General features: G+C 43.8%; 1 protein-coding gene across 1 annotated transcript in view; it reads left to right on the top strand.

The window, feature by feature from the left end:
• Positions 1-23,436, top strand: part of LOC115138759 (FERM domain-containing protein 6-like) — a 65,305-nt gene extending 41,869 nt beyond the window's left edge. The window contains exons 7-14 of the mRNA XM_029675954.2: positions 137-292; positions 371-436; positions 542-610; positions 7,219-7,393; positions 7,833-8,144; positions 12,192-12,329; positions 15,541-15,632; positions 19,847-23,436. Of these exons, the coding sequence (XP_029531814.2) occupies positions 137-292; positions 371-436; positions 542-610; positions 7,219-7,393; positions 7,833-8,144; positions 12,192-12,329; positions 15,541-15,632; positions 19,847-20,143 (1,305 nt within the window). The 3' untranslated portion in view covers positions 20,144-23,436. The remainder of the gene's footprint in view (positions 1-136; positions 293-370; positions 437-541; positions 611-7,218; positions 7,394-7,832; positions 8,145-12,191; positions 12,330-15,540; positions 15,633-19,846) is intronic.
• The last annotated feature ends 4,116 nt before the right edge of the window (positions 23,437-27,552 follow it).

Here is a 27,552-nt window from a genome sequence, read left to right as displayed (position 1 = left end):
AAGCCTTCCTTCCTTCCTTCTGCCAGTGAGCTGACATCACAACCAGCAGATGGAGTTCACTCTACTGAGATGCTTGTATGAGAGAATTCCTTTGTCACCTCACTGAAACCAGCCTATTTGTCTCTGTCTCTTGCAGGTGAGGGCCAAGCGAGGCCGGGATTACATCCTGAGACACATCCCCAACATGCACAAAGACCTGTTTTCCCTCACCGCCTCAGAGGCTCATCTCAAATACATCAAGGAGTGTGCCCAATTGGATGATGTTACAGTCCACTACTACAGACTCTATAAGGTCAGAGGTCAACCTAGACACACACACACACACAAACACAAACATATAATTACTAATAAACTTCTATCTCTTCCCCAGGACAAAAAGGATGTGGAGGGTTCCATGACTTTAGGACTGACCTTACGTGGGATCCAAATATTTCAGGTACAGTAGGAAGGCTGGCTGTGAGGGATAAATGTGTCTATGTCATGTGTTATTAATATGTATGGTTTCTATGACGATTTATATCGTGTTTCTGTTTTCTCTCAGAACGTGGGGACAGTGAAAGAGCTCCTGTATGATTTCCCCTGGACCAATGTGGGCAAACTGGTATTTGTGGTGAGTAGAGCCATGGAGATGGTATATACTAAGAGGTAAGGCTGAGACGATGCCAGTATCGCAATACTTGTTAGGATCGTGGCAAGGAAATGTCAGAAGTCGGACGTCGTTAGGCACATGGAGGGCCTAGGGGAGTCTCTCTCTTTCTGGAAGTTCTGTTTCTTTCTCTCATGATCTCAGCGATGACGTCTTTGAAACTTGAAGCCAGTCTTGACTTATGGCAGTGGTTAGTGAAAGTTCAGCTCCTACACAGACTATAGTTGTGGAAATAGTGACACAGAGCTCCTCTTCTCTGTTGGGTCTTACCCCTAGCTCCTACAGTCACTTCACTACCAAAAGGCAGGGGCCCGCAGGTGATTTTAGTTGGGACCACAAGTTTAAAAATATATATATTTTAATTGTTGGACAGAAAATGTTGTTTAAGCTACAGAAAATAATCTCAAATCGATTTCAATTTTGGAAATCTGTTCCAAAGTATTCCCATGCACAATAGATAGGGGCGTGGATCAGAAAACCAGTCCAGTATCTGGCTTGACCACCCTTTGCCTCATGCAGCACGACATATCTCCTTCGCATAGAGTTGATCAGGCTGTTGATTGTGGAATGTTGTCCCAATCCTCTTCAATGGCTATGCGAAGTTGCTGGTTATCGGCGTGAACTGGAACACGCTGTCGTACACCGATCCAGGGCATCCCAAACATGCTCAATGGGTGATATGTATGGTGAGTATGCAGACCATGGAAGAACTGGAACATTTTCAGCTTCCAGGAATTGTGTACAGATCCTTGCAACATTGTCCGTGCATTATCATGAGGTGATGGCAGCGGGTGAATGGGATGACAAGGATCTCGTCATGGTATCTCTGTGCATTCAACTGGCCATCGCTAAAATTCAATTGTGTTCGTTGCCTGCCCATACCATAACCCCACCGCCACCATGGGGCACTCTATTCACAACATTGACATCCGCAAACCGCTCGCCCACACAATGCCATACACGCTGTCTGCCATCTGCCCGGTACTGTTGAAACCTAAATTAATCTGTGAAGAGCACATTTCTCCAGCGTGCCATTGGCCATCGAAGGGGAGCATTTGCCGGTGTTCATTTCTCTACCATAAGCTGCCTCCAATGTTGTTTTAGAGAATTTGGCACTACATCCAACCAGCCTCACAACCACAGACCACGTGTAACCTTGCCAGCCCAGGACCTCCTCATCTGGCATATTCATCTGAGACCAGCCACCCGGACAGCTGATGAAACTGAGGAGTATTTCTGTCTGTAATAAAGCCCTTTTGTGCAAACTTCTCTTTGTGCACGGGTGCATTGTCATGCTGAAACAGGAAATGACCTTCCCCGAACTGTTGCCACAAGAATCACAGAATTGTCTAGAATGTAATTGTATGCTGTAGTGTAAAGATTTCCCTTCACTGGAACTAAGGGACCTAGCCCAAACCATGAAAAACACCCCCAGACCATTATTCCTCCTCCACCAAACTTTACAGTTGGCACTATGTATTCGAGCAGGTAGTGTTCTCCTGGCATTTGCCAAACCCATATTAGTCCGTCGGACTGCCAGATGGTGAAGCGTGATTAATCACTACAGAGAACGCATTTCAACTGCTCCAGAATCCAATGGCGGCGAGCTTTACCCCACTCCAGCCGACGCTTGGCATTGTGTATGGTGATCTTAGGCTGTGTGCAGCTGTTCGGCCATGGAAACCCATTTCATGAAGCTCCTGATGAACAGTTCCTGTTCTGACGTTGCTTCCAGAGGCAGTTTGGAACTCGGTAGTGAGTGTTGCAACTGAGGACAGACAATTTTTACACGTTCTGCGCTTCAGCACTTGACAGTTCTGTGAGCTTGTGTGGCCTACCACTTTGTGGCTGAGCCGTTGTTTCTCCTAGACGTTTCCACTTTACAATAACAGTACTTACATTTGACCCGGGGCAGCTCTAGCAGGGCATAAATTGGATGAACTAACTAGTTGGAAAGGTGGCACGTGTTTCATAACAGGTGTATGCTTGTCAATCATTAGCATGAATCATTTTACAAATACTTCCAGTGCTGCATCTGGATTCACTTCCTCATTCACATCTGGTTTCACTTCCTCATTCACATCTGGTTTCACTTCCTCATTCACATCTGGATTCACTTCCTCATTCACATCTGGTTTCACTTCCTCATTCACATCTGGATTCACTTCCTCATTCACATCTGGATTCACTTCCGCATTAACATCTGGATTCACTTCCGCATTCACATCTGGATTCACTTCCGCATTCACATCTGGATTCACTTCCTCATTCACATCTGGATTCACTTCCTCATTCACATCTGGTTTCACTTCCTCATTCACATCTGGATTCACTTCCTCATTCACATCTGGTTTCACTTCCTCATTCACATCTGGATTCACTTCCTCATTCACATCTGGATTCACTTCCGCATTAACATCTGGATTCACTTCCGCATTCACATCTGGATTCACTTCCGCATTCACATCTGGATTCACTTCCTCATTCACATCTGGATTCACTTCCTCATTCACATCTGGATTCACTTCCTCATTCACATCTGGATTCACTTCCGCATTCACTTCTGGATTCACTTCCGCATTCACATCTGGATTCACGTCCGCATTCACATCTGGATTCATTTCCGCATTCACATCTGGATTCACTTCCGCATTCACATCTGGATTCACTTCCGCATTCACATCTGGATTCACTTCCTCATTCACATCTGGATTCACTTCCTCATTCACATCTGGTTTCACTTCCTCATTAACATCTGGATTCACTTCCTCATTCACATCTGGATTCACCTCCTCATTCACACTGGATTCACTTCCTCATTCACATCTGGATTCACTTCCTCATTCACATCTGGATTCACTTCCGCATTCACATCTGGATTCACTTCCGCATTCACATCTGCATTCATTTCCGCATTCACATCTGGATTCACTTCCGCATTCACATCTGGATTCACTTCCTCATTCACATCTGGATTCACTTCCTCATTCACATCTGGTTTCACTTCCTCATTCACATCTGGATTCACTTCCGCATTCACTTCTGGATTCACTTCCTCATTCACATCTGGATTCACTTCCGCATTCACATCTGGATTCACTTCCTCATTCACATCTGGATTCACCTCCTCATTCACACTGGATTCACTTCCTCATTCACATCTGGATTCACTTCCTCATTCACATCTGGATTCACTTCCGCATTCACTTCTGGATTCACTTCCGTATTCACATCTGGATTCACTTCCGCATTCACATCTGGATTTATTTCCGCATTCACATCTGGATTCACTTCCGCATTCACATCTGGATTCACTTCCGCATTCACATCTGGATTCACTTCCTCATTCACATCTGGATTCACTTCCTCATTCACATCTGGTTTCACTTCCTCATTCACATCTGGATTCACTTCCTCATTCACATCTGGATTCACTTCCTCATTCACATCTGGATTAACTTCCTCATTCACATCTGGATTCACTTCCTCATTCACATCTGGTTTCACTTCCTCATTCACATCTGGATTCGCTTCCTCATTCACATCTGGATTCACTTCCTCATTCACATCTGGATTCACTTCCTCATTCACATCTGGATTCACTTCCTCATTCACATCTGGGTTCACTTCCTCATTCACATCTGGATTCACTTCCTCATTCACATCTGGATTCACTTCCTCATTCACATCTGGTTTCACTTCCTCATTCACATCTGGATTCACTTCCTCATTCACATCTGGATTCACTTCCTCATTTACATCTGGGTTCACTTCCTCATTCACATCTGGATTCACTTCCTCATTCACATCTGGATTCACTTCCTCATACACTTCAGACCCACATACATTTTTTTACATCTTCAACAAAAGTGTCCTGAGAACATTTTGTATGATCTCTTTAATAATTATCCAACCTTTGGCACTTTGGCTTTCCTTGTTAGGGTCACTACAGCCAATGCGAACTGATATTGCTTTGTAGCAAAGCTCTGCAGCATTAGTGACGATATGATCGATACAACTGGATGTTACAGAACCAACACTATTGGTATACACTCTAGTTGGTTTAGTGATAACCTGAGTCATATTACTGGCGTTAGTCATGGATAGAAACTACCCCTTGGGAGGATAGCTAGTTGCCAACTAGTCAATGTTCAGGTCAACCAGAAAACAAACATCTGTTAACACCAAACACACTATCAAGCAGGTGAATAGTACAACAACAACAAAACAAACAAAAAAATCAACATGTCAGTTTAAGCTAGAGATCTATTTTATGTCGTGCATCTGCTGTGACAGAGCTAGAGCTGTGTTTGTTAGACCACGAGACATCCCGCAAATCTGTGTTCTCACAAAATCATCTGTGTTGTCGAACAGTTTGGCCAACAAACTATTATGACCCCTCTAGAGAAAGATGACTCTCACGAACAAGATGGTGTTCTCCGCTTTGATCTTCTGCATGGAACTCGTCTGAATTTGGTTCAGTTGATCGGCCAACTTCTGTCTGTAGCGTCCAAACAGTTTGGCCTACACACTAGTATGACCCCTCCGTGTAAAGGTGAGACTCTCACGAACACAAACATGACGGTTGTTGTTCTCTAGGAAACCCACAGGCCTCACGACTCGTCTGAAGGTCCCCTGATATCAGTTGAAAAGTGCTAAAAATAAGCGGTTAAATACATGTTTTCTGATCTTTCTTATATCTCTCAGATATAGGACATGCACTTTTCATTTGGGGGGGGGGGCTATTTGTTGTTGTAACGTCTACGCTGGAAGTCGGGAAGCAAGTTCAGGGAGTGACTTTATAATAAATACACAAGGAACAAAACAAGAAACACTAGTAGCGTACAGACATGAAACAAAGCCTAGGGAAAGAACCAAAGGGAGTGACATGTTAATCAGGAAGGTTAATCAGGCAGGTGATTAGGTCTGATGATGCGCTTAACGATGGTGACAGGTGTGTGTAATAATGAGCAGCCTGACTACCTCGGGCGCCGGAGGGGAGTGAGAGTATACATGACAGTTGTTCTATGTAGTGAATCTGTTATTCAATGCTTTTGTATAGGCTAATAGCAGTAAGGCCAAATACCATTTTTAATTTTCTTTAAATTGATACGTCAAGGGGTCTTAAGATTTAAAATCAAATAGCCAAATGATCCATGGTATGACCTTCTTAAAACAATTCCATATAGCCTAGTAGACACTCCCCAAGCTTAGACATGGCTGAAACTCTCATGGTTTAATAATAAAGTGATCTTCAATACATCTAAAACTTATAACATTGTTTTGAACCAAATACATTCTGAAAGAACTAAACCTCAACTGGAGTTGTGTGTGAAGTGTGTCACCGTGGAGGAAGCTAATCTCCTACGTATAACATTGGATGGTCAATTATGGTCAAGTCATATTGACAAAGTAGTTGTGAAGATGGGGAAGGCTATGTCTGTTTATAAAAAAAGATGTTCTGCGTTTTTGACACAAATCAACGGTACTAGTTGTTTAGACTGTGGTCTTGTCCCATCTTGATTACTGTCCGGTAATGTGGTCAAATGCAGCAAAGAAAGACCTAGCAAAGCTGTAGCTGACTCAAAACAGAGCAGCACGCCTCGCCCTTAACCTCACATACAGAACCAACAACAACAACAGCATGCGTGCCATTCTTTCCTGGTTGAGTGTTGAAAAGAGATGAACTGCTTCTCTTAGTTTTAATGATAAATATTACTGTGATGAAAATTCCAGATTTTTGTCTGCGTAATCAAATAACTTTCTGATCAGAATGTTAAAATTGAATTCACAGCAGCGCACCGTAATATACAGAGCCATGATCACATGCAATTCCCTTCAATCTCCAATTACTCAAACAGCAAAATGACCTTTTTAAAATCGGATGAAACAACGTCTCGTGGAACGGCGAGGTCTGTAAAGAGACACACAGACAGTCTAACACACACACTTTTTTTTGTTTTATTGTTTATATATATTTTTATTAATGCTCATATATTTTTTAGTATTATTGCTTATCGTATTTTGAGTTTGCGTGACTGTCCTCGTCTATCACTGTATCAGTGTTTTGTTACTTGTCATGCTTTGTGTTGTTTGTGGACCCCAGGAAGAGTAGCTGCTGCTACAAAAGCTAATGGGGATCCTAATAAACAAATAAGAAAACTTTGAAACGTGTCTGCAGTTGGGTTTGTGTCCCTCAATCTGGAGATTCAGCTCTTGTTTTGGTTGTAAGAAGTGGCGCAGAATAGTTTTCAAAGAAGAGACGGTTCTGCGCCCCCCCATTGTGTGTTTTTGCCTGTGGGGATATCTGGCTCTCTGGCGAAGTGTCTGAATCCTCTCATGTATATCCCTCTGCAAACAAACTGATCATTCAAAAAGATGCAACACTCACACTGGTGTCTGTTGAATCACACAGGATCGTCGCTCCATTAGCATCTCAGACACCAAGATCTTCCATGATCATAGTGTTACGTCAGCTGGATGACGTGTAGATAGCATAGATAGCATAGATAGCATAGAGATATCCTACAAGGATTCTAACTCCTATTCCTCTCTCTCTTGTCTGTTTTCAGGGTAAGAAGTTTGAGATCCTGCCGGATGGTCTCCCGTCGGCCCGTAAACTGATCTACTACACCGGTTGTCCCCTGCGGTCCCGCCACCTCCTACAGTTACTCAGCAACAGCCATCGCCTCTACATGAACCTGCAGCCTGTTCTCAAACAAGTCCGAAGGCTGGAGGAGAACGAAGGTACATTACATACCTGGACACACCTACCTGGCCATGCTGCCATCTTGCCATACTGGAGAAATTTGACTCCCAGGATTCTCCTGGTGTCTCTGTGTAATTCAGCATTCCTTCCCTTAGCCAGTTGTAATGTTGATATTTACATTTTAATCATTTAGCACACACTCTTTTCCAGAGTGACTTATAGAAGCAATTAGGGTTAAGGGCCTTGCTCAAGGGCACAGACAGATTTTTAACCTAGTCTGCTCTGAGATTTGACCCAGCTACCTTTTCGGGTTACCTGACCAATGCTCTTAAACCACTAGGCTACCTGCCGTCACATATACCTGTAGGGCATATCCATGATTCCTTAGGAGTGAATTCTCTATTCTGACCAGCTCCTGTGAGGCTCTTTATCTGTGGTACTGCTGTGTCTAACCCTCTGTCTATCCCTCCTCTCCAGACAAGAAGCAGTACCGTGAGTCGTACATCAGCGATGCGTTGGAGCTGGATATGGACGGGCTGGACAAGCGTTCCCGGGCCAGCGGCAGCAGCGCCGGCAGCACCGTGTCTCACCTCAAACGCCTTTCTCGCCACTCCACTGCCAGCCACAGCAGCTCACGAACCTCTGGGGTGGAGACAGACAGTTTCCTGGCCCCTGGAGGGGCCCTACACAGGGCCCTGAGAACCTGCAGCTCTTTAACTACTAGCCATGGGAGCTCACACACCTCGGGGGTCGAGAGCGGGGGCAAGGAGCGGATGCTGGACGATGATGGTAAGGCAATCAATTGCACACACGGCAAGGGACACGCACACGGCAAGGGACACGCACACACGGCAAGGGACACGCACACGGCAAGGGACACGCACACACGGCAAGGGGACACGCACACACGGCAAGGGACGACGCACACACGGCAAGGGACACGCACACGGCAAGGGACGCACACACGGCAAGGGACACGCACACACGGCAAGGGACGGCAAGGGACACGCACACGGCAAAGGGACACGGCAAAGGGACGTGCACACACGGCAAGGGACGCGCACACACGGCAAGGGACGCACACACACGGCAAGGGACACACACACGGCAAGGGACACGCACACACGGCAAGGGACGCGCACACACGGCAAGGGACACGCACACACGGCAAGGGACGCACACACACGGCAAGGGACGCACACACACGGCAAGGGACGCACACACACGGCAACACGGCAAGGGAAGGGACGCGCACACGGCAAGGGACGCACACACGGCAAAGGGACGCACACACAAGGGACAGGGCAAGGGACAAGGGACACGCACACACGGCAAGGGCACACGGCAAGGGACGCGCACGCACACGGCAAGGGACCGAGGGACGCACACGGCAAGGGGGCAAGGGACACGCACACGGCAAGGGACACGCGCACACACGGCAAAGGGACACGCACACACGGCAAGGGCAAGGGACACGCACACGGCAAGGGACGGCGCACACACGCAAGGGACGCGCACACACACGGCAAGGGGACGGCAAGGGACACGCACACACGGCAAGGGACACGCACACGGCAAGGGACGCGCACACGGCAAGGGACGCGCACACGGCAAGGGACGCACACACGGCAAGGGACACGCACACGGCAAGGGACACGCACACGGCAAGGGACACGCACACACGGCAAGGGACGCGCACACGGCAAGGGACACGCACACGGCAAGGGGACGCACGCGGCAAGGGACACGCACACGGCAAGGGACACAGGGCACACACACAAGGGGCACACAAGGGACAAGGGACACGCACACACGGCAAGGGACGCACACACGGCAAGGGACGCACACACGGCAAGGGACGCACACACGGCAAGGGACACGCACACAGGGACGCAAGGGACACGGCAAGGGGGACACACGGCAAGGGACACACGGCAAGGGGCAACACGGCAAGGGACACGCACACAAGGGACACGCAAGGGACGCACACGGCAAGGGACACGCACACGGCAAGGGACGCACGCACACGGCAAGGGACACGCACACGGCAAGGGACACGCACACGGCAAGGGACGCGCACACAGGGCAAGGGACACGCACACGGCAAGGGACGCGCACACGGCAAGGGACACACACACGGCAAGGGACACGCACACGGCAAGGGACACGCACACGGCAAGGGACACGCACACACGGCAAGGGACGCGACACGGCAAAGGGACACGCATACGGCAAAGGGACACACGGCAAGGGGACGCACGCACACGGAAGGGCAAGGGGACGGCAAGGGACACACACACACGGCAAGGGACACACACACGGCAAGGGACACGCACACACGGCAAGGGACGCGCACACACGGCAAGGGACACGCACAATTATTTTGTCATGCCTTCTCCCCTGCTCCACTAGTGATCATCACGGGCCCTCTGTCTGTCTGACTGTCCCCCCAGAGATTAATATTAGTGTCTGTCTGTCTGACTGTCCCCCCAGAGATTAATATTAGTGTCTGTCTGACTGTCCCCCCAGAGATTAATATTAGTGTCTGTCTTTCTGACTGTCCCCCCAGAGATTAATATTAGTGTCTGATTGACTGTCCCCCCAGAGGTTAATATTAGTGTCTGTCTGACTGTCCCCCCAGAGATTAATATTAGTGTCTGTCTGACTGTCCTCCCAGAGATTAATATTAGTGTCTGTCTGACTGTCCCCCCAGAGATTAATATTAGTGTCTGTCTGACTGTCCCCCCAGAGATTAATATTAGTGTCTGTCTGACTGTCCCCCCAGAGATTAATATTAGTGTCTGACTGACTGTCCCCCCAGAGATTAATATTAGTGTCTGACTGACTGTCCCCCCAGAGATTAATATTAGTGTCTGTCTGACTGTCCCCCCAGAGGTTAATATTAGTGTCTGTCTGACTGTCCCCACAGAGATTAATATTAGTGTCTGACTGACTGTCCTCCCAGAGATTAATATTAGTGTCTGTCTGACTGTCCCCCCAGAGGTTAATATTAGTGTCTGTCTGACTGTCCCCCCAGAGGTTAATATTAGTGTCTGACTGTCCCCCCAGAGATTAATATTAGTGTCTGTCTGACTGTCCTCCCAGAGATTAATATTAGTGTCTGTCTGACTGTCCCCCCAGAGGTTAATATTAGTGTCTGTCTGACTGTCCCCCCAGAGATTAATATTAGTGTCTGACTGTCTGACTGTCCCCCCAGAGATTAATATTAGTGTCTGACTGTCCCCCCAGAGGTTAATATTAGTGTCTGTCTGACTGTCCTCCCAGAGATTAATATTGGTGTATGTCTGTCTGACTGTCCCCCCAGAGATTAATATTAGTGTCTGTCTGACTGTCCCCCCAGAGATTAATATTAGTGTCTGTCTGTCTGACTGTCCCCTCAGAGATTAATATTAGTGTCTGACTGTCCCCCCAGAGATTAATATTAGTGTCTGTCTGTCTGACTGTCCCCCCAGAGATTAATATTAGTGTCTGTCTGTCTGACTGTCCCCCCAGAGATTACTATTAGTGTCTGACTGACTGACTGTCCCCCCAGAGATTAATATTAGTGTCTGTCTGTCTGACTGTCCCCCCAGAGATTAATATTAGTGTCTGTCTGTCTGACTGTCCCCCCCAGAGATTAATATTAGTGTCTTTCTGTCTGACTGTCCCCCCAGAGATTAATATTAGTGTCTGACTGACTGTCCCCCCAGAGATTAATATTAGTGTCTGACTGACTGTCCCCCCAGAGATTAATATTAGTGTCTGACTGACTGTCCCCCCAGAGATTAATATTAGTGTCTGACTGACTGTCCCCCCAGAGATTAATATTAGTGTCTGACTGACTGTCCCCCCAGAGATTAATATTAGTGTCTGACTGACTGTCCCCCCAGAGGTTAATATTAGTGTCTGTCTGACTGTCCCCCCAGAGATTAATATTAGTGTCTGTCTGTCTGACTGTCCCCCCCAGAGATTAATATTAGTGTCTTTCTGTCTGACTGTCCCCCCAGAGATTAATATTAGTGTTTGACTGACTGTCCCCCCAGAGATAAATATTAGTGTCTGACTGACTGTCCCCCCAGAGATTAATATTAGTGTCTGACTGACTGTCCCCAGATATTAATATTAGTGTCTGTCTGACTGTCCCCCCAGAGGTTAATATTAGTGTCTGTCTGACTGTCCCCCCAGAGGTTAATATTAGTGTCTGACTGACTGTCCTCCCAGAGATTAATATTAGTGTCTGTCTGACTGTCCCCCCAGAGGTTAATATTAGTGTCTGTCTGACTGTCCCCACAGAGATTAATATTAGTGTCTGTCTGACTGTCCTCCCAGAGGTTAATATTAGTGTCTGTCTGACTGTCCTCCCAGAGATTAATATTAGTGTCTGTCTGACTGTCCCCCCAGAGGTTAATATTAGTGTCTGTCTGACTGTCCCCCCAGAGGTTAATATTAGTGTCTGACTGACTGTCCTCCCAGAGATTAATATTAGTGTCTGTCTGACTGTCCCCCCAGAGGTTAATATTAGTGTCTGTCTGACTGTCCCCACAGAGATTAATATTAGTGTCTGTCTGACTGTCCTCCCAGAGGTTAATATTAGTGTCTGTCTGACTGTCCTCCCAGAGATTAATATTAGTGTATGTCTGACTGTCCCCCCAGAGGTTAATATTAGTGTCTGACTGACTGTCCCCCAGAGGTTAATATTAGTGTCTGTCTGACTGTCCTCCCAGAGATTAATATTAGTGTCTGTCTGACTGACTGTCCCCCCAGAGATTAATATTAGTGTCTTTCTGTCTGACTGTCCCCCCAGAGGTTAATATTAGTGTCTGTCTTTCCCTCCAGAGATTGAGATGTTAGTGGACGACCCGAAAGACTATGAGGAGCTCCATGAGCTGACCCTGGACCTGAACCAGGACCTGTGCATCCACATCACCGAGGACATGCTGACCATGTCCCCTGACCAGACCAATGGATACTCTGGTACATACAACCACTGTCTTATCTTCCCACACCAGACCAACGGATACTCTGGTACATACAACCACTGTCTTATCTTCCCACACCAGACCAACAGATACTCTGGTACATACAACCACTGTCTTATCTTATCTACCCACACCAGACCAACGGATACTCTGGTACATACAACCACTGTCTTAGCTTATCTACCCACACCAGACCAACAGATACTCTGGTACATACAACCACTGTCTTATCTTATCTACCCACACCAGACCAACTAATACTCTGGTACATACAACCACTGTCTTAGCTTTTCTACCAAGACCAGATCAACATATACTCTGGTACATACAACCACTGTCTTATCTTCCCACACCAGACCAACAGATACTCTGGTACATACAACCACTCTCTTATCTTATCTACCCAGACCAACGGATACTCTGGTACATACAACCACTGTCGTATCTTATCTATCCACACCAGACCAACGGATACTCTGGTACATACAACCACTGTCTTATCTTATCTACCCACACCAGACCAACAGATACTCTGGTACATACAACCACTGTCTTATCATATCTACCCACACCAGACCAACGGATACTCTGGTACATACAACCACTGTCTTATCGTATCTACCCACACCAGACCAACAGATACTCTGGTACATACAACCACTGTCTTATCTTACTCTGGTACATACAACCACTGTCTTATCTTATCTACCCACACCAGACCAACGGATACTCTGGTACATACAACCACTGTCTTAGCTTTTCTACTCAGACCAACGGATACTCTGGTACATACAACCACTGTCTTATCTTATCTACCCACACCAGACCAACGGATACTCTGGTACATACAACCACTGTCTTATCTTATCTACCCACACCAGACCAACAGATACTCTGGTACATACAACCACTGTGTTAGCTTTTCTACCCAGACCAACGGATACTCTGGCACATACAACCACTGTCTTATCTTCCCACACCAGACCAACGGATACTCTGGTACATACAACCACTGTCTTATCTTATCTACCCACACCAGACCAACAGATACTCTGGTACATACAACCACTGTGTTAGCTTTTCTACCCAGACCAACGGATACTCTGGCACATACAACCACTGTCTTATCTTCCCACACCAGACCAACGGATACTCTGGTACATACAACCACTGTCTTATCTTATCTACCCACACCAGACCAACGGATACTCTGGTACATACAACCACTGTCTTATCTTATCTACCCACACCAGACCAACAGATACTCTGGTACATACAACCACTGTCTTATCTTCCCACACCAGACCAACGGATACTCTGGTACATACAACCACTGTCTTATCTTATCTACCCACACCAGACCAACGGATACGCTGGTACATACAACCACTGTCTTATCTTATCTATCCACACCAGACCAACGGATACTCTGGTACATACAACCACTCTCTTATCTTATCTACCCAGACCAACGGATACTCTGGTACATACAACCACTGTCTTATCTTATCTACCCACACCAGACCAACGGATACTCTGGTACATACAACCACTGTCTTATCTTCCCACACCAGACCAACGGATACTCTGGTACATACAACCACTGTCTTATCTTCCCACACCAGACCAACGGATACTCTGGTACATACAACCACTGTCTTATCTACCCACACCAGACCAACGGATACTCTGGTACATACAACCAATGTCGTATCTTATCTATCCACACCAGACCAACGGATACTCTGGTACATACAACCACTGTCTTATCTTATCTACCCACACCAGACCAACGGATACTCTGGTACATACAACCACTGTCTTATCTTATGTACCCACACCAGACCAACAGATACTCTGGTACATACAACCACTGTCTTATCGTATCTACCCACACCAGACCAACAGATACTCTGGTACATACAACCACTGTCTTATCTTCCCACACCAGACCAACGGATACTCTGGTACATACAACCACTGTCTTATCTTATCTATCCACACCAGACCAACGGATACTCTGGTACATACAACCACTGTCTTATCTTATCTACCCACACCAGACCAACGGATACTCTGGTACATACAACCACTGTCTTATCTTATGTACCCACACCAGACCAACAGATACTCTGGTACATACAACCACTGTCTTATCGTATCTACCCACACCAGACCAACAGATACTCTGGTACATACAACCACTGTCTTATCTTCCCACACCAGACCAACGGATACTCTGGTACATACAACCGCTGTCTTATCTTATCTACCCACACCAGACCAACAGATACTCTGGTACATACAACCACTGTCTTAGCTTTTCTACTCAGACCAACGGATACTCTGGTACATACAACCAATCTCTTATCTTATCTACCCACACCAGACCAACAGATACTCTGGTACATACAACCACTATCTTATCTTATCTACCCACACCAGACCAACAGATACTCTGGTACATACAACCACTGTCTTATCTTCCCACACCAGACCAACGGATACTCTGGTACATACAACCACTGTCTTAGCTTTTCTACCCAGACCAACGGATACTCTGGTACATACAACCACTGTCTTATCTTATCTACCCACACCAGACCAACGGATACTCTGGTACATACAACCACTGTCTTATCTTCCCACACCAGACCAACGGATACTCTGGTACATACAACCACTATCTTATCTTATCTATCCACACCAGACCAACGGATACTCTGGTACATACAACCACTGTCTTATCTTATCTACCCACACCAGACCAACGGATACTCTGGTACATACAACCACTGTCTTATCTTCCCACACCAGACCAACGGATACTCTGGTACATACAACCACTATCTTATCTTATCTATCCCACCAGACCAACGGATACTCTGGTACATACAACCACTGTCTTATCTTATCTACCCACACCAGACCAACGGATACTCTGGTACATACAACCACTGTCGTAGCTTTTCTACCCACACCAGACCAACGGATACTCTGGTACATACAACCACGGTCTTTATTTTCTACCCAGTCCAGACTCTGGTACATACAACCTCTTACTGTCTTGCTGTCTTCATTCACTCATTTAGGACAGCCTCCTATCTCAGTGAGACTGGTTGAATTGAACTTGGCTGGGTGGTCAACAGATGGTGTTGTATTAGTTGTTGTTTTTATGAATGTCATCCTCTCTGTCTGCACTGTAGGACTCATAGTGAAGGAGGTCAGCTCATCCACCTCCAGTTCCTCTGAGACCGTTGTGAAGATGAGAGGCCAGAGCATTGAGTCTCTTCCTCAGGTCAGTGACAGTTTATCCTGTTTGGTACTGACTAGGGATGTTAACCTGTCTAGCGGAACCCCGTTCAAAAAAATCTAATTTTACATTGGCGCGTTACGTTCAGTAGTTCTAAAACATGCGGTGGTTGTGCAGAGAGCCACATGAATTCACAGAAATACTCATTATAAATGTTGATGAAAATTCTAGTGTTATGCATGGAACTTTAGATACACTTCTCCTTAATGCAACCGCTGTGTCAGATTTCAAAAAACCTTTACGGAAAAAGCATAATCTGAGAACGGCGCTCAGAGCCCAAACCAGTCAGAGAAATATCCACCATGTTGGGTAGTCAACATTATTCATAAATAGCATTATAAATATTCACTTACCTTAGATGATCTTCATCAGAATGCACTCCCAGGAATCGGAGTTCCACAATAAATGCTTGTTTTGTTCGATATTGTCCATCATTTATGTCCATTTATGTCCAATAGCTTCTTTTGTTAGGGCGTTTGGTAAACAAATCCAAAAGCGCGATCTGGTCCAGTCGGACCAGTTCAAAAAGTTATATTACAGGTCGAAGAAACTTGTCAAACTAAGTATAGAATTAATCTTTTGGATGTTTTTATCATAAAAGTTCAATAATGTTCCAACTGGAGAATTCCATTGTCTGTAGAAAAACCATGGAATGAGAGCTAACTCTCTCGTGATCGCGCGTCATGAGGCTGTGACACTTTGCCAGACCACTGATTCAAAGAGCTCTCATCCGGTCCCACTTCACAGTAGAAGCCTCATTCAAGTTTCTAAAGACTGTTGACATCTAGTGGAAGCCTTAGGAAGTGCATCTTGACCCATATCCCACTGTGTATTCGATAGGGCTGAGTTCAAAAACTACAAACCTCAGATTTCCCACTTCCTGTTTGGATTTTTTTCTCAGGTTTTTCCCTGCCATATGAGTTCTGTTATACTCACAGACATCATTCAAAACAGTTTTAGAAATTTCAAAGTGTTTTCTATCCAATACTAATAATAATATGCATATATTAGCATCTGGGACTGAGTAGGAGGCAGTTCACTCTGGGCACGCTATTCATCCAAAAGTGAAAATGCTGCCCCCTATCCCAAAGAAGTTTTAACAGTTAACCGTTTACCGGTCATGCTTATCGGCCTATAGGTCAATTTGCGTAATGGAATTAAATTGATGTGTGTGTATTGTCGTTAGTTCGTCATGCATCTTCTTTATAACACGCGCACAGCATATGCTACATGAGCACAACAAAATCACCGGTTGGACAGTGAGACCTGTTCTATTCATATGGTATTCATATGAATTCTATTTTGTTGTCCAGAAGCCAAAGACACAATCCTAGTCATATTAGCAACACAATCCTAGTCATATTAGCAACACAATCCTAGTCATATTAGCAACACAATCCTAGTCATATTAGCAACACAATCCTAGTCATATTAGCAACACAATCCTAGTCATATTAGCAACACAATCCTAGTCATATTAGCAACACAATCCTAGTCATATTAGCAACTCAATCCTAGTCATATTAGCAACACAATCCTAGTCATATTAGCAACACAATCCTAGTCATATTAGCAACGCAATCCTAGTCATATTAACAACCCCCATCCTAGTCATATTAACAACCCCCATCCTAGTCATATTAACAACCCCCATCCTAGTTATATTAACAACCCATCCTAGTCATATTAACAACCCCCATCCTAGTCATATTAACAACCCATCCTAGTCATATTAACAACCCCCATCCTAGTCATATTACCAACCCCCATCCTAGTCATATTAACAACCCCCATCCTAGTCATATTACCAACCCCCATCCTAGTCATATTAACAACCCCCATCCTAGTCATATTAACAACCCCCATCCTAGTCATATTAACAACCCCCATCCTAGTCATATTAACAACCCATCCTAGTCATATTAACAACCCCCATCCTAGTCATATTAACAACCCATCATAGTCATATTAACAACCCCCATCCTAGTCATATTAACAACCCCCATCCTAGTCATATTAACAACCCATCCTAGTCATATTAACAACCCATCCTAGTCATATTAACAACCCATCCTAGTCATATTAACAACCCCCATCCTAGTCATATTAACAACCCCCATTCTAGTCATATTAACAACCCATCCTAGTCATATTAACAACCCATCCTAGTCATATTAACAACCCCCATCCTAGTCATATTAACAACCCATCCTAGTCATATTAACAACCACTATCCTAGTCATATTAACAACCCATCCTAGTCATATTAACAACCCCCATCCTAGTCATATTAACAACCCATCCTAGTCATATTAACAACCCCCATCCTAGTCATATTAACAACCCCCATTCTAGTCATATTAACAACCCATCCTAGTCATATTAACAACCCATCCTAGTCATATTAACAACCCCCATCCTAGTCATATTAACAACCCATCCTAGTCATATTAACAACCCCCATCCTAGTCATATTAACAACCCATCCTAGTCATATTAACAACCCCCATCCTGGTCATATTAACAACCCCCATCCTAGTCATATTAACAACCCCCATCCTAGTCATATTAACAACCCATCCTAGTCATATTAACAACCCCCATCCTAGTCATATTAACAACCCATCCTAGTCATATTAACAACCCCCATCCTAGTCATATTAACAACCCCCATCCTAGTCATATTAACAACCCCCATCCTAGTCATATTAACAACCCATCCTAGTCATATTAACAACCCCATCCTAGTCATATTAACAACCCCCATCCTAGTCATATTAACAACCCCCATCCTAGTCATATTAACAACCCCCATCCTGGTCATATTAACAACCCCCATCCTAGTCATATTAACAACCCCCATCCTAGTCCCCATCCTAGTCATATTAACAACCCCCATCCTAGTCATATTAACAACCCATCCTAGTCATATTAACAACCCCCATCCTAGTCATATTAACAACCCCCATCCTAGTCATATTAACAACCCATCCTAGTCATATTAACAACCCCCATCCTAGTCATATTAACAACCCCCATCCTAGTCATATTAACAACCCATCCTAGTCATATTAACAACCCCCATCCTAGTCATATTAACAACCCCCATCCTAGTCATATTAACAACCCCATCCTAGTCATATTAACAACCCCCATCCTAGTCATATTAACAACCCCCATCCTAGTCATATTAACAACCCATCCTAGTCATATTAACAACCCATCCTAGTCATATTAACAACCCCCATCCTAGTCATATTAACAACCCATCCTAGTCATATTAACAACCCCCATCCTAGTCATATTAACAACCCCCATCCTAGTCATATTAACAACCCAGCCTAGTCATATTAACAACCCATCCTAGTCATATTAACAACCCATCCTAGTCATATTAACAACCCATCCTAGTCATATTAACAACCCCCATCCTAGTCATATTAACAACCCCCATCCTAGTCATATTAACAACCCATCCTAGTCATATTAACAACCCCCATCCTAGTCATATTAACAACCCCCATCCTAGTCATATTAACAACCCCCATCCTAGTCATATTAACAACCCCCATCCTAGTTGTTGCATCTTTAGAGTCTCCCTCATTCTACGTTTCTAACAGATGTTTTCATCTCTCACATATGGAACTCCCGGCATCTGGTTCGCTGTGTAGAACAGTGTTTTCCTGGGAATTGCATTTTGGCAAATGTTGGAAATGTTTTACATTGGCTGCTTCGTTACAGTAGTTGTATGTTCAATACCAGCCTTTTGACAGTGAGATGATTGGCTTGCTACTGTTGCATGATTCAAGTAAGCTCTATAATGAAACATGTCTGTTCCTTGTATTTGTTTGTTGGTCATTTAACTATTTGGAACCAATTTAACCGTTTGTTAACCGGGTTAATGAGGGTCGGTTACTTTGCATCAACATTTACCAAAATTTGCATCCCTAGTACTGACATTTTACATTTGAGTTACTTAGCAGACCCTCCTATCCAGAATGACTTACAATCAGTGCATTGAACTAAATTTTGATCAATTTTGATCACTTATTCCTTTAAATTGTCAAGTAAAACCTTCACAAAAAAATATCTGCTCTCTGGCTAGAAATAGTAAGGGAAAAGGCAAGTACAGCAGTTTTTACATTGTTAAAAAAATGGAATACATTTACTGATTGTTTCGTTTTCCTTCTGTTCCCCAGACGACGGTGTGCAGGAAGCCTCAGACATCGACGGACCGCCACAGCCAATCCCTGGACGATGTGCGTCTCTACCAGAAGGGCTGCCTCCAATGGGCGGAGCTATGCCAGGACACCGCCCACAGCTACACCTTCGGCTGTGCCCAGGAGCTGAGCGACAGCAGTGGTTACCAGGGCAACCTTGCCGAGCAGTGTGCCGGGATCCGCGGTGATCAGCTTGACGGCTTCCCCATCAAGAGGACCAGCAAGTACTTCTCCCTGGAGCTGACCAGCGACGAGGTCCCAGAGTTTGTGGTGTGATGGATGGATGGGGGAGGCAAAAAAGGGTGGCCTCATGACCCCTGCCTCCACCGCTCAGACCTGTAGGTGCCTCAGGAAACAGAATGGGACGAGAGAAGAGCATTTGAGGTTTGGTTTATCTGTCTGTTGCCATAACCTGTCAGCCATAACAGCCATCTGCACCGTACTGGGAAGAGTCAGATGGAGGTTAAAAGCCCTATATCCACCAGAATGACATCACCAGTCAACGTAACCATGGTAACACCTGAGACGACCTACACCGGAGAGACAGATAACTGATAACGAAAGCCCTTTCAGAGGAATCTTTTGCCAATAACAAATATAAAAATTTTAAAAAGGATAAACCTTTTCTGGGTTTCAAGAAAAGCTGACAGCATCTTTTAATCGGACTGATAATAGTCCACAGTGACACTCTGGTTGGGAGAGTAAAGGGAAAAGTTAAGGAACGTCAAGGAATATCTCACCATCAACCTCTGACTTTCTTCCAAAGCATGTACTTTATCCAGAATGTTTTTTTTGGATCTGAACCTTGGGTGTGCTAAGCAAAATAATGCTTTCACAGAAAACTAAAATCAACGTCTTGTGTTTGCCTACTATGACTTTACTAACGCAGTACTACACACATACCATGAAACACACACAGCCAATATCAAAATGTTCTGCCATGAAGAGTGAATCCCACTCCTTCCCTTACAAAAAAGACATAGTGAAGCTATTTGTGCTATAAACCAAAGACAAGTTGCATTAAACTAAAGAAAAAATGTCATGTCCACTTATTATTATTATTGTAGTGTGTAACCAATCAATGAAATGATACAGCTTTGTGAGTCCATGACAGGATATTATGACGTCACAATGAGCAGGATCTGGATTGATCCAGAATCTAGAGGTTGATCCAGAAGAAGAAACACTGATGATGTCCTGCATCTCCCTTCCCTCGGTCTCCAGTATGTAGTATGTATGACATGATATGACATCATCTCGGAGCCCAGAACCAAATCCAGCATGCGCTAGTCTGAGATTAGACATGACACGCCATTTCTCCTCTCTTTGCCAGGAAGTGCAATGTGCCAACAGTTCCTCTGTAGAGCTGTCTGCTAGTGTGGGGAGTAGACTGAAATTAGGAACACACCCCACATGCCTTCATTACACCTATGCAAGTCCTGAACCACAACCGTGCCTTGACAATCAATCCCATCTTCTCGCTTAGCAACACTTGCCCACACGAATCACGGAGATCAGTTTTTATGTCATAAGGCTCCCCTCTACCTTTATTGTTGGTCAGCAGTATATTTGGTATTTATCAGACTTTAAAAATCATTATTCAAACAGTCTGTTTATTAACCAGTAATCATTGAAGGGGATTACCTCTATAATGATGTCATCTACCATCCCTATCCTACCATCCTTATAACAGACATATTTGAATCTGTGACAGTTCGTTTCCTGTCACGCGACGTGGAGAACGGGCGACGTCATTGGCTGTTTCAGGTCTGCTCTGTTGCTTGGGGCAGGATGAGTTTCTACATGCCCTCACCTGTCTGTGTGCGCAGAGCTGAGAAAATCCAAGACGTAATCCACACACAGACAAAATGGAGTTTGGTAGTGTTTAGGCCAGCTCTCAAACTGGGATTTAGACTTTTCTTTCTGTATGCTGAAACATTATGATATTATTATTCACTCAGCTGTCTTTGTTCGTTTTGGGGGTTGTCGTGTTTGTTCTGTCTCAATTTATTATTTCAAACTGGAACTTGTTACAACATTTTTGTTACTTTTTATTTGATCATTTTAGCTAATTGGAAGTTTTAAGTAATATTTTTTGGAATGGAGCTTTTTTAGAACAATGAGATGCATTGTATTTTTTTGAAAAGTTATTATTTGTGTGGTTGATGTCAGTCAGTATTATAAGCAGTGCACATTTATCTGACAGTATTACAAACCTGTGAAATCACATTCACTTTTAAAAAAATATTGTGCCCTTTTTTTTTTCAGCGATAGTCTCATTTTATCTTACAGTAGCTGAAGAAAGTTGATGCCTAAGGATTTTTACATTGCTCAGTTAATTGGCCAAGAGCTAAACAATTTTCACAAGGTTTGAAACACACAACTACACAAGTCATGTTCATATAAAGATGTCTTTATTATACCTTACTGTGTGTGGATCCAGACAAGGCTGTCTGGCCTCTTTTTGTTCTTCTTTTTTTGTCCAATGATCTATTCTCTTAGAGTTCTAACTAATACATCTCCAAACCATACCTTCTCAATGGAAAGTAAAGTTTGTCTTCCAAATGTCTTTCACACAGTACTTTTGCATTTCTTCCCCACTCAGTAAAACCTTATTGAGAAGGCCGTGTCAGTATCATTAACCTCTTCATTTCATGTATGGTAATAGTACACTATGCATGTACATTTGTAATCCTACCCTCATTTGTGTTACCTAATATCTCTGGAGTAATAAACAAAATGCGACTTCCTGATGTATTTGGAATTATAGACCACTATGTCCCTCAGTTAAGTAATTGTTTTGGATCAACATTCTAGCTGAGCTTTTCCAATGCTGCTCCAGGGAGCTACGCTCTAGAACCTTTTTTTTAAAGAATGTTCTAGAAACAGCTCCGCTGTGGTACAGTGGAGAGACCTGACAGTTCCACTTCTCTTCACAGCTGGTCTCATCAGCTGGACACGTCGGCCTAGAACCACAGAGCAAGGTGTCTTGATCTAGAACCACAGAGCAAGGTGTCTTGATCTAGAACCACAGAGCAAGGTGTCTTGATCTAGAACCACAGATCAGGCCAAGGCAGCAAGACGTGATTGTTGGAAAGAAATGTGTAATAATGAATACACTTATAAAATTGATATTGTTGTGTGATTTCAAAGTAAAAGCGCATACTGTAACATTTCATTTCTAACGACATGTACCTAGCTTCTCTTTTTTTACTCTTATAATTTCTACTTATTAATATTGAGTATCCGAGCAAACAAAGACTTGTTCACAAGTTGAAATGTTTTTCTGGTAGATCATTGATGTTCTATGCTGTATAAAGCCAGTGTGTGTCCAGGTGCACCGCCATAAAACCAGAACAACAACCTGAAAAACCTTAGCATTTTGTTCAACTCTCTCCTTTGGTGGCTTAGCTTCTACACACACCCTTACTGTATGTCTGCAACTAAGTATCCATAGTCCTTTCTGTGAAAGGATCGCCCTTCAGGAAAAAATGAATGATTTCGTTGTTTTGTCAAACCCTGTTGTAGTGAAACAATATTCAATAAAAAAAATACATTTATTTGTCTAAGCTGTCCTGACCTCTCTGATATTCTGTCTGGTCAATGTTGTGCAAGACAATATACACTGAGTGTACAAAACATTAAGAACACCTACTCTTTCCATGAAAGCTTTCACCTGGTCAATCTATGATCCCTTATTGATTTAACCTCTTCAATCCACTTCAATCAGTGTAGATGAAGGGGAGGATTTTTAGGACTTGAGACAATTGAGACATGGATTGTGTATCTGTGCCATTCAGAGGGTGAATGGGCAAGACAAATGATTTAAGTGCCTTTGAACGAGATATTATAGTAGGTGTCAGGCGTACCCGTTTGAGTGTGTCAAAAACTACAAAGCTGCAGGGTTTTTCACGCTGAACAGTTTCCTGTGTGTATCGAGAATGGTCCACCACCCAAAGGACATCCAGCCAACTTGACACAACTGTGGGAAGCATTGGAGTTAACATGGGCCAACATCCCTGTGGATTGCTTTCAACAACTTGTAGAGTCCATGTCCCCACGAATTGAGGCTGTTCTGAGGGCAAAAGTGGGAGGCACAAATCAAATTTTATTGGTCACATGCACATGGTTAGCAGATGTTAATGCTTGTGTAACGCAGGTCAACTAATGTTGAATACTTATCGTTACTCGTGGGATTCCAGTAACCAATCATATTATACTATATTGCTATTAATATGTTTAAGTTGACAGCTATTACAAATTAGCTGTCAGAAGCTGCATGACGAGCAGTTTATCTTGAGCCAATCAAAACTCAATATTCTCTTAGTCCGTCTCCTAACCTCAAGTCATACACCAATTGGCGCCAACATTCTGGAAAAAAAAGAGCTAGAACGTAACGTGAATAGCTACCGCCATTCCATGAAGAAAAACTACGTTTCAAAATGTTGAGAAGTTGTATAAAACTGCTTTAATAAATGATTAGAATGTTACAGTCCTGAAACCATAGGTCTGATACCATGTGATTGTATGACATTAATTTGAATCAATAGATTATTATAATACATGTGTGTAAGTGTTAGACTCATTCGAGGATTATATTATAATACTGTGTGTGGTTTTAGTCAGAATCAACGTTTTGGGAACAGTGTGTCTAGTGTTTTGAGAACAGACTATCTGTCTGAGCCAGATCCGGGGAGACCTTGGCTGGCACACTTCCCAGTCCCAGGTCTCTCCCTATCTTAGGGGAGGGTAGGAAGACACTATTCTCACGTACTCCCCTAGGCTCTATTGGCTGGCGGATTTGATGGTTGGTGTGGAAGTATGTGTGTCGCTATAAATTGAAGGTCCTGTACTGTACACGTCAGAACGTTCCCGTGAATAAACATTTAACTTTGGTAGACTGGGACTCTGTCTGTTTTAGTTTCTATCAGTATCTTACAAGTCCTGATATAACAGACTGAAGTTAACATAATTTAATTAGTAAATGAACAGGAGTATAGAATTCTCCTGACAGTTTTAGGTGACAATATCAGGAAGTTGTCTTTAGTTTTTTGTGTACTCTGTGTATAACAGACGGAGCAATGAAAACAGAGTCAAACGCAGTGCCCTACTCAAATACTTTTTTGAATGCACCACTGACTGTAAATTGCGTATACTAAATGACTAATGCTCTTATACCTAAACCTTCCTTGACATTTTCACTGATCTAACAGTGGGTTTATCAAAGCAAATATATGTATTGGAGTCCCTGCTTTATGTCCAAATAATGTCAGATCAATAATTACTTCAAAGAGGGAAGTATTGGAACTGAGACCTCTCCTCTCGACTGACATTCTGAGAACACTGGGAGAAGCCAATATTCTGTATCCATGGAGACATGCTCCCCTCTGCTGTCCGTAGAAAACATCTCACCTCCGCAGTCATTAGTTTTCTGCCTCATCATACTATAGTTAGCCACCAAGTGGCAGTGTTGTCTTTGTCCCAAAACACTGTGCCAGAGCTGTGCAGTCTGAGAAGGGTTGACTGTATCTCAAAAATAACCTTAACCCTAACTATTTTAATTCAATATGTTTGCATTTGTAATTCACAAATTGAATCGTTGAATTCATAAATTGAACTTGTATTTCATGTTTTGATACTGAATTGAATGAATATAGTTTTAAAATTATATTTCAATGTAATTCAACATTCAATATGATAAATTAATTGTCTGTGTATCAAGTTGACAAACCATAACTGCAAGTTTTTTAATGGAGACATGAGGGATCATGAAGCTACATAATGTTTAGTCACACACACACAAACATTGCACATAGATTGGACATGCCTGTCTCTCTATAGCCCCTCACTATGTGCTCTGTCTCCAAGGATACAGGTCAGAGAACGTTGTTACTAATATCACTTTCTTAAAGCTTGTGTATGTGTGAATAGTGTTTATGTATGAGTGAATAGTGTTTATGTATGAGTGAATAGTGTTTATGTATGAGTGAATAGTGTTTATGTATGAGTGAATAGTGTTTATGTATGAGTGAATAGTGTTTATGTATGAGTGAATAGTGTTTATGTATGAGTGAATAGTGTTTATGTATGAGTGAATAGTGTTTATGTATGAGTGAATAGTGTTTATGTATGAGTGAATAGTGTTTATGTATGAGTGAATAGTGTTTATGTATGAGTGAATAGTGTTTATGTATGAGTGAATAGTGTTTATGTATGAGTGAATAGTGTTTATGTATGTGATTGTATGAGTGAATAATGAATATGGATGGTTTGTCTTCTGACAAATCAACTGTAAATTTCGGTGTTCCTCAAGGTTGGCCATGTTCTGTTATAATCTCCACCCGGCACCAGAAGAGGACTGGACACCCCTCATAGCCTGGTTCCTCTCTAGGTTTCTTCTTAGGTTCTGGCCTTTCTAGGGAGTTTTTCCAAGCCACCGTGCTTCTACACCTGCATTGCTTGCTGTTTGGGGTTTTAGGCCGGGTTTCCGTGCAGCACTTTGAGATATCAGCTGATGTAAGGAGGGCTTTATAAATACATTTGATTTGATTTGTATATGCGTGTGAGTGAATAGTGTTTACGAATGTGAGTATGTGAGTGAATAGTGTTTATGAATGTGAGTGTGTGAGTGAATAGTGTTTATGAATGTGAGTGTGTGAGTGAATAGTGTTTATGAATGTGAGTGAATAGTGTTTATGTATGTGAGTGAATAGTGTTTATGAATGTGAGTGAATAGTGTTTATGTATGTGAGTGAATAGTGTTTATGTAAACTCACAAAAAACGTCCTCTCACTGTCAACTGCATTTATTTTCAGCATGTGTAAATACTTGTATGAACAAAACAAGATTCAAAAACTGAGACATAAACTGAACAAGTTCAACAGACATGTGACTAACAGAAATTGGATAATGTGTCCCAGAACAAAGGGGGGGTGGGGTCAAAATCAAAAGTAACAGTCAGTATCTGGTGTGGCCAGTAGCTGCATTAAGTACTGCAGTGTGTCTCCTCCTCATGGACTGCACCAGATTTGCCAGTTCTTGCTGTGAGATGTTACCCCAATCTTCCATCAAGGCACCTGCAAGTACCCAGACATTTCTGGGGGGAATGGCCCTCACCCTCTGATCCAACAGGTCCCAGACGTGCTCAATGGGATTGAGATCCGGGCTCTTCGCTGGCCATGGCAGAACACTGACATTCCTGTCTTGCAGGAAATCACGCACAAAACGAGCAGTATGGCTGGTGGCATTGTCATGCTGGAGGGTCATGTCAGCATGAGCCTGCAGGAAGGGTACCAAATTAGGGAGGAGGTTGTCTTCCCTGTAACGCACAGCTTTGAGATTTCCTGCATTGGCAACAAGCTCAGACCAATGATGCAGTGGCACACCGCCCCAGACCATGACGGACCCTCCACCTCCAAATCCATCCTGCTCCAGAGTACAGGCCACGGTGTAACGCTCATTCCTTCGACGATAAACGCAAATCAGACCATCACCCCGGTGGAAAAAAAACGTGACTCGTCAGTGAAGAGCACTTTTTGCCAGTCCTGTCTGGTCCAGTTTGTAGTGGGTTTGTGCCCATAGGCAACGTTGTTGCCAGTGATCTCTGGTGAGGACCTGCCTTACATCAGGCCTACAAGCCCTCAGGTATTGGTATTGTGCGTTCCTGGTGTAACTCAAGCAGTTGT

Source organism: Oncorhynchus nerka, linkage group LG12 (genome assembly GCF_034236695.1).
Source record: "Oncorhynchus nerka isolate Pitt River linkage group LG12, Oner_Uvic_2.0, whole genome shotgun sequence".
Lineage (NCBI taxonomy): Eukaryota > Metazoa > Chordata > Actinopteri > Salmoniformes > Salmonidae > Oncorhynchus > Oncorhynchus nerka.
This window is presented reverse-complemented; position numbering and strand designations above follow the sequence as displayed.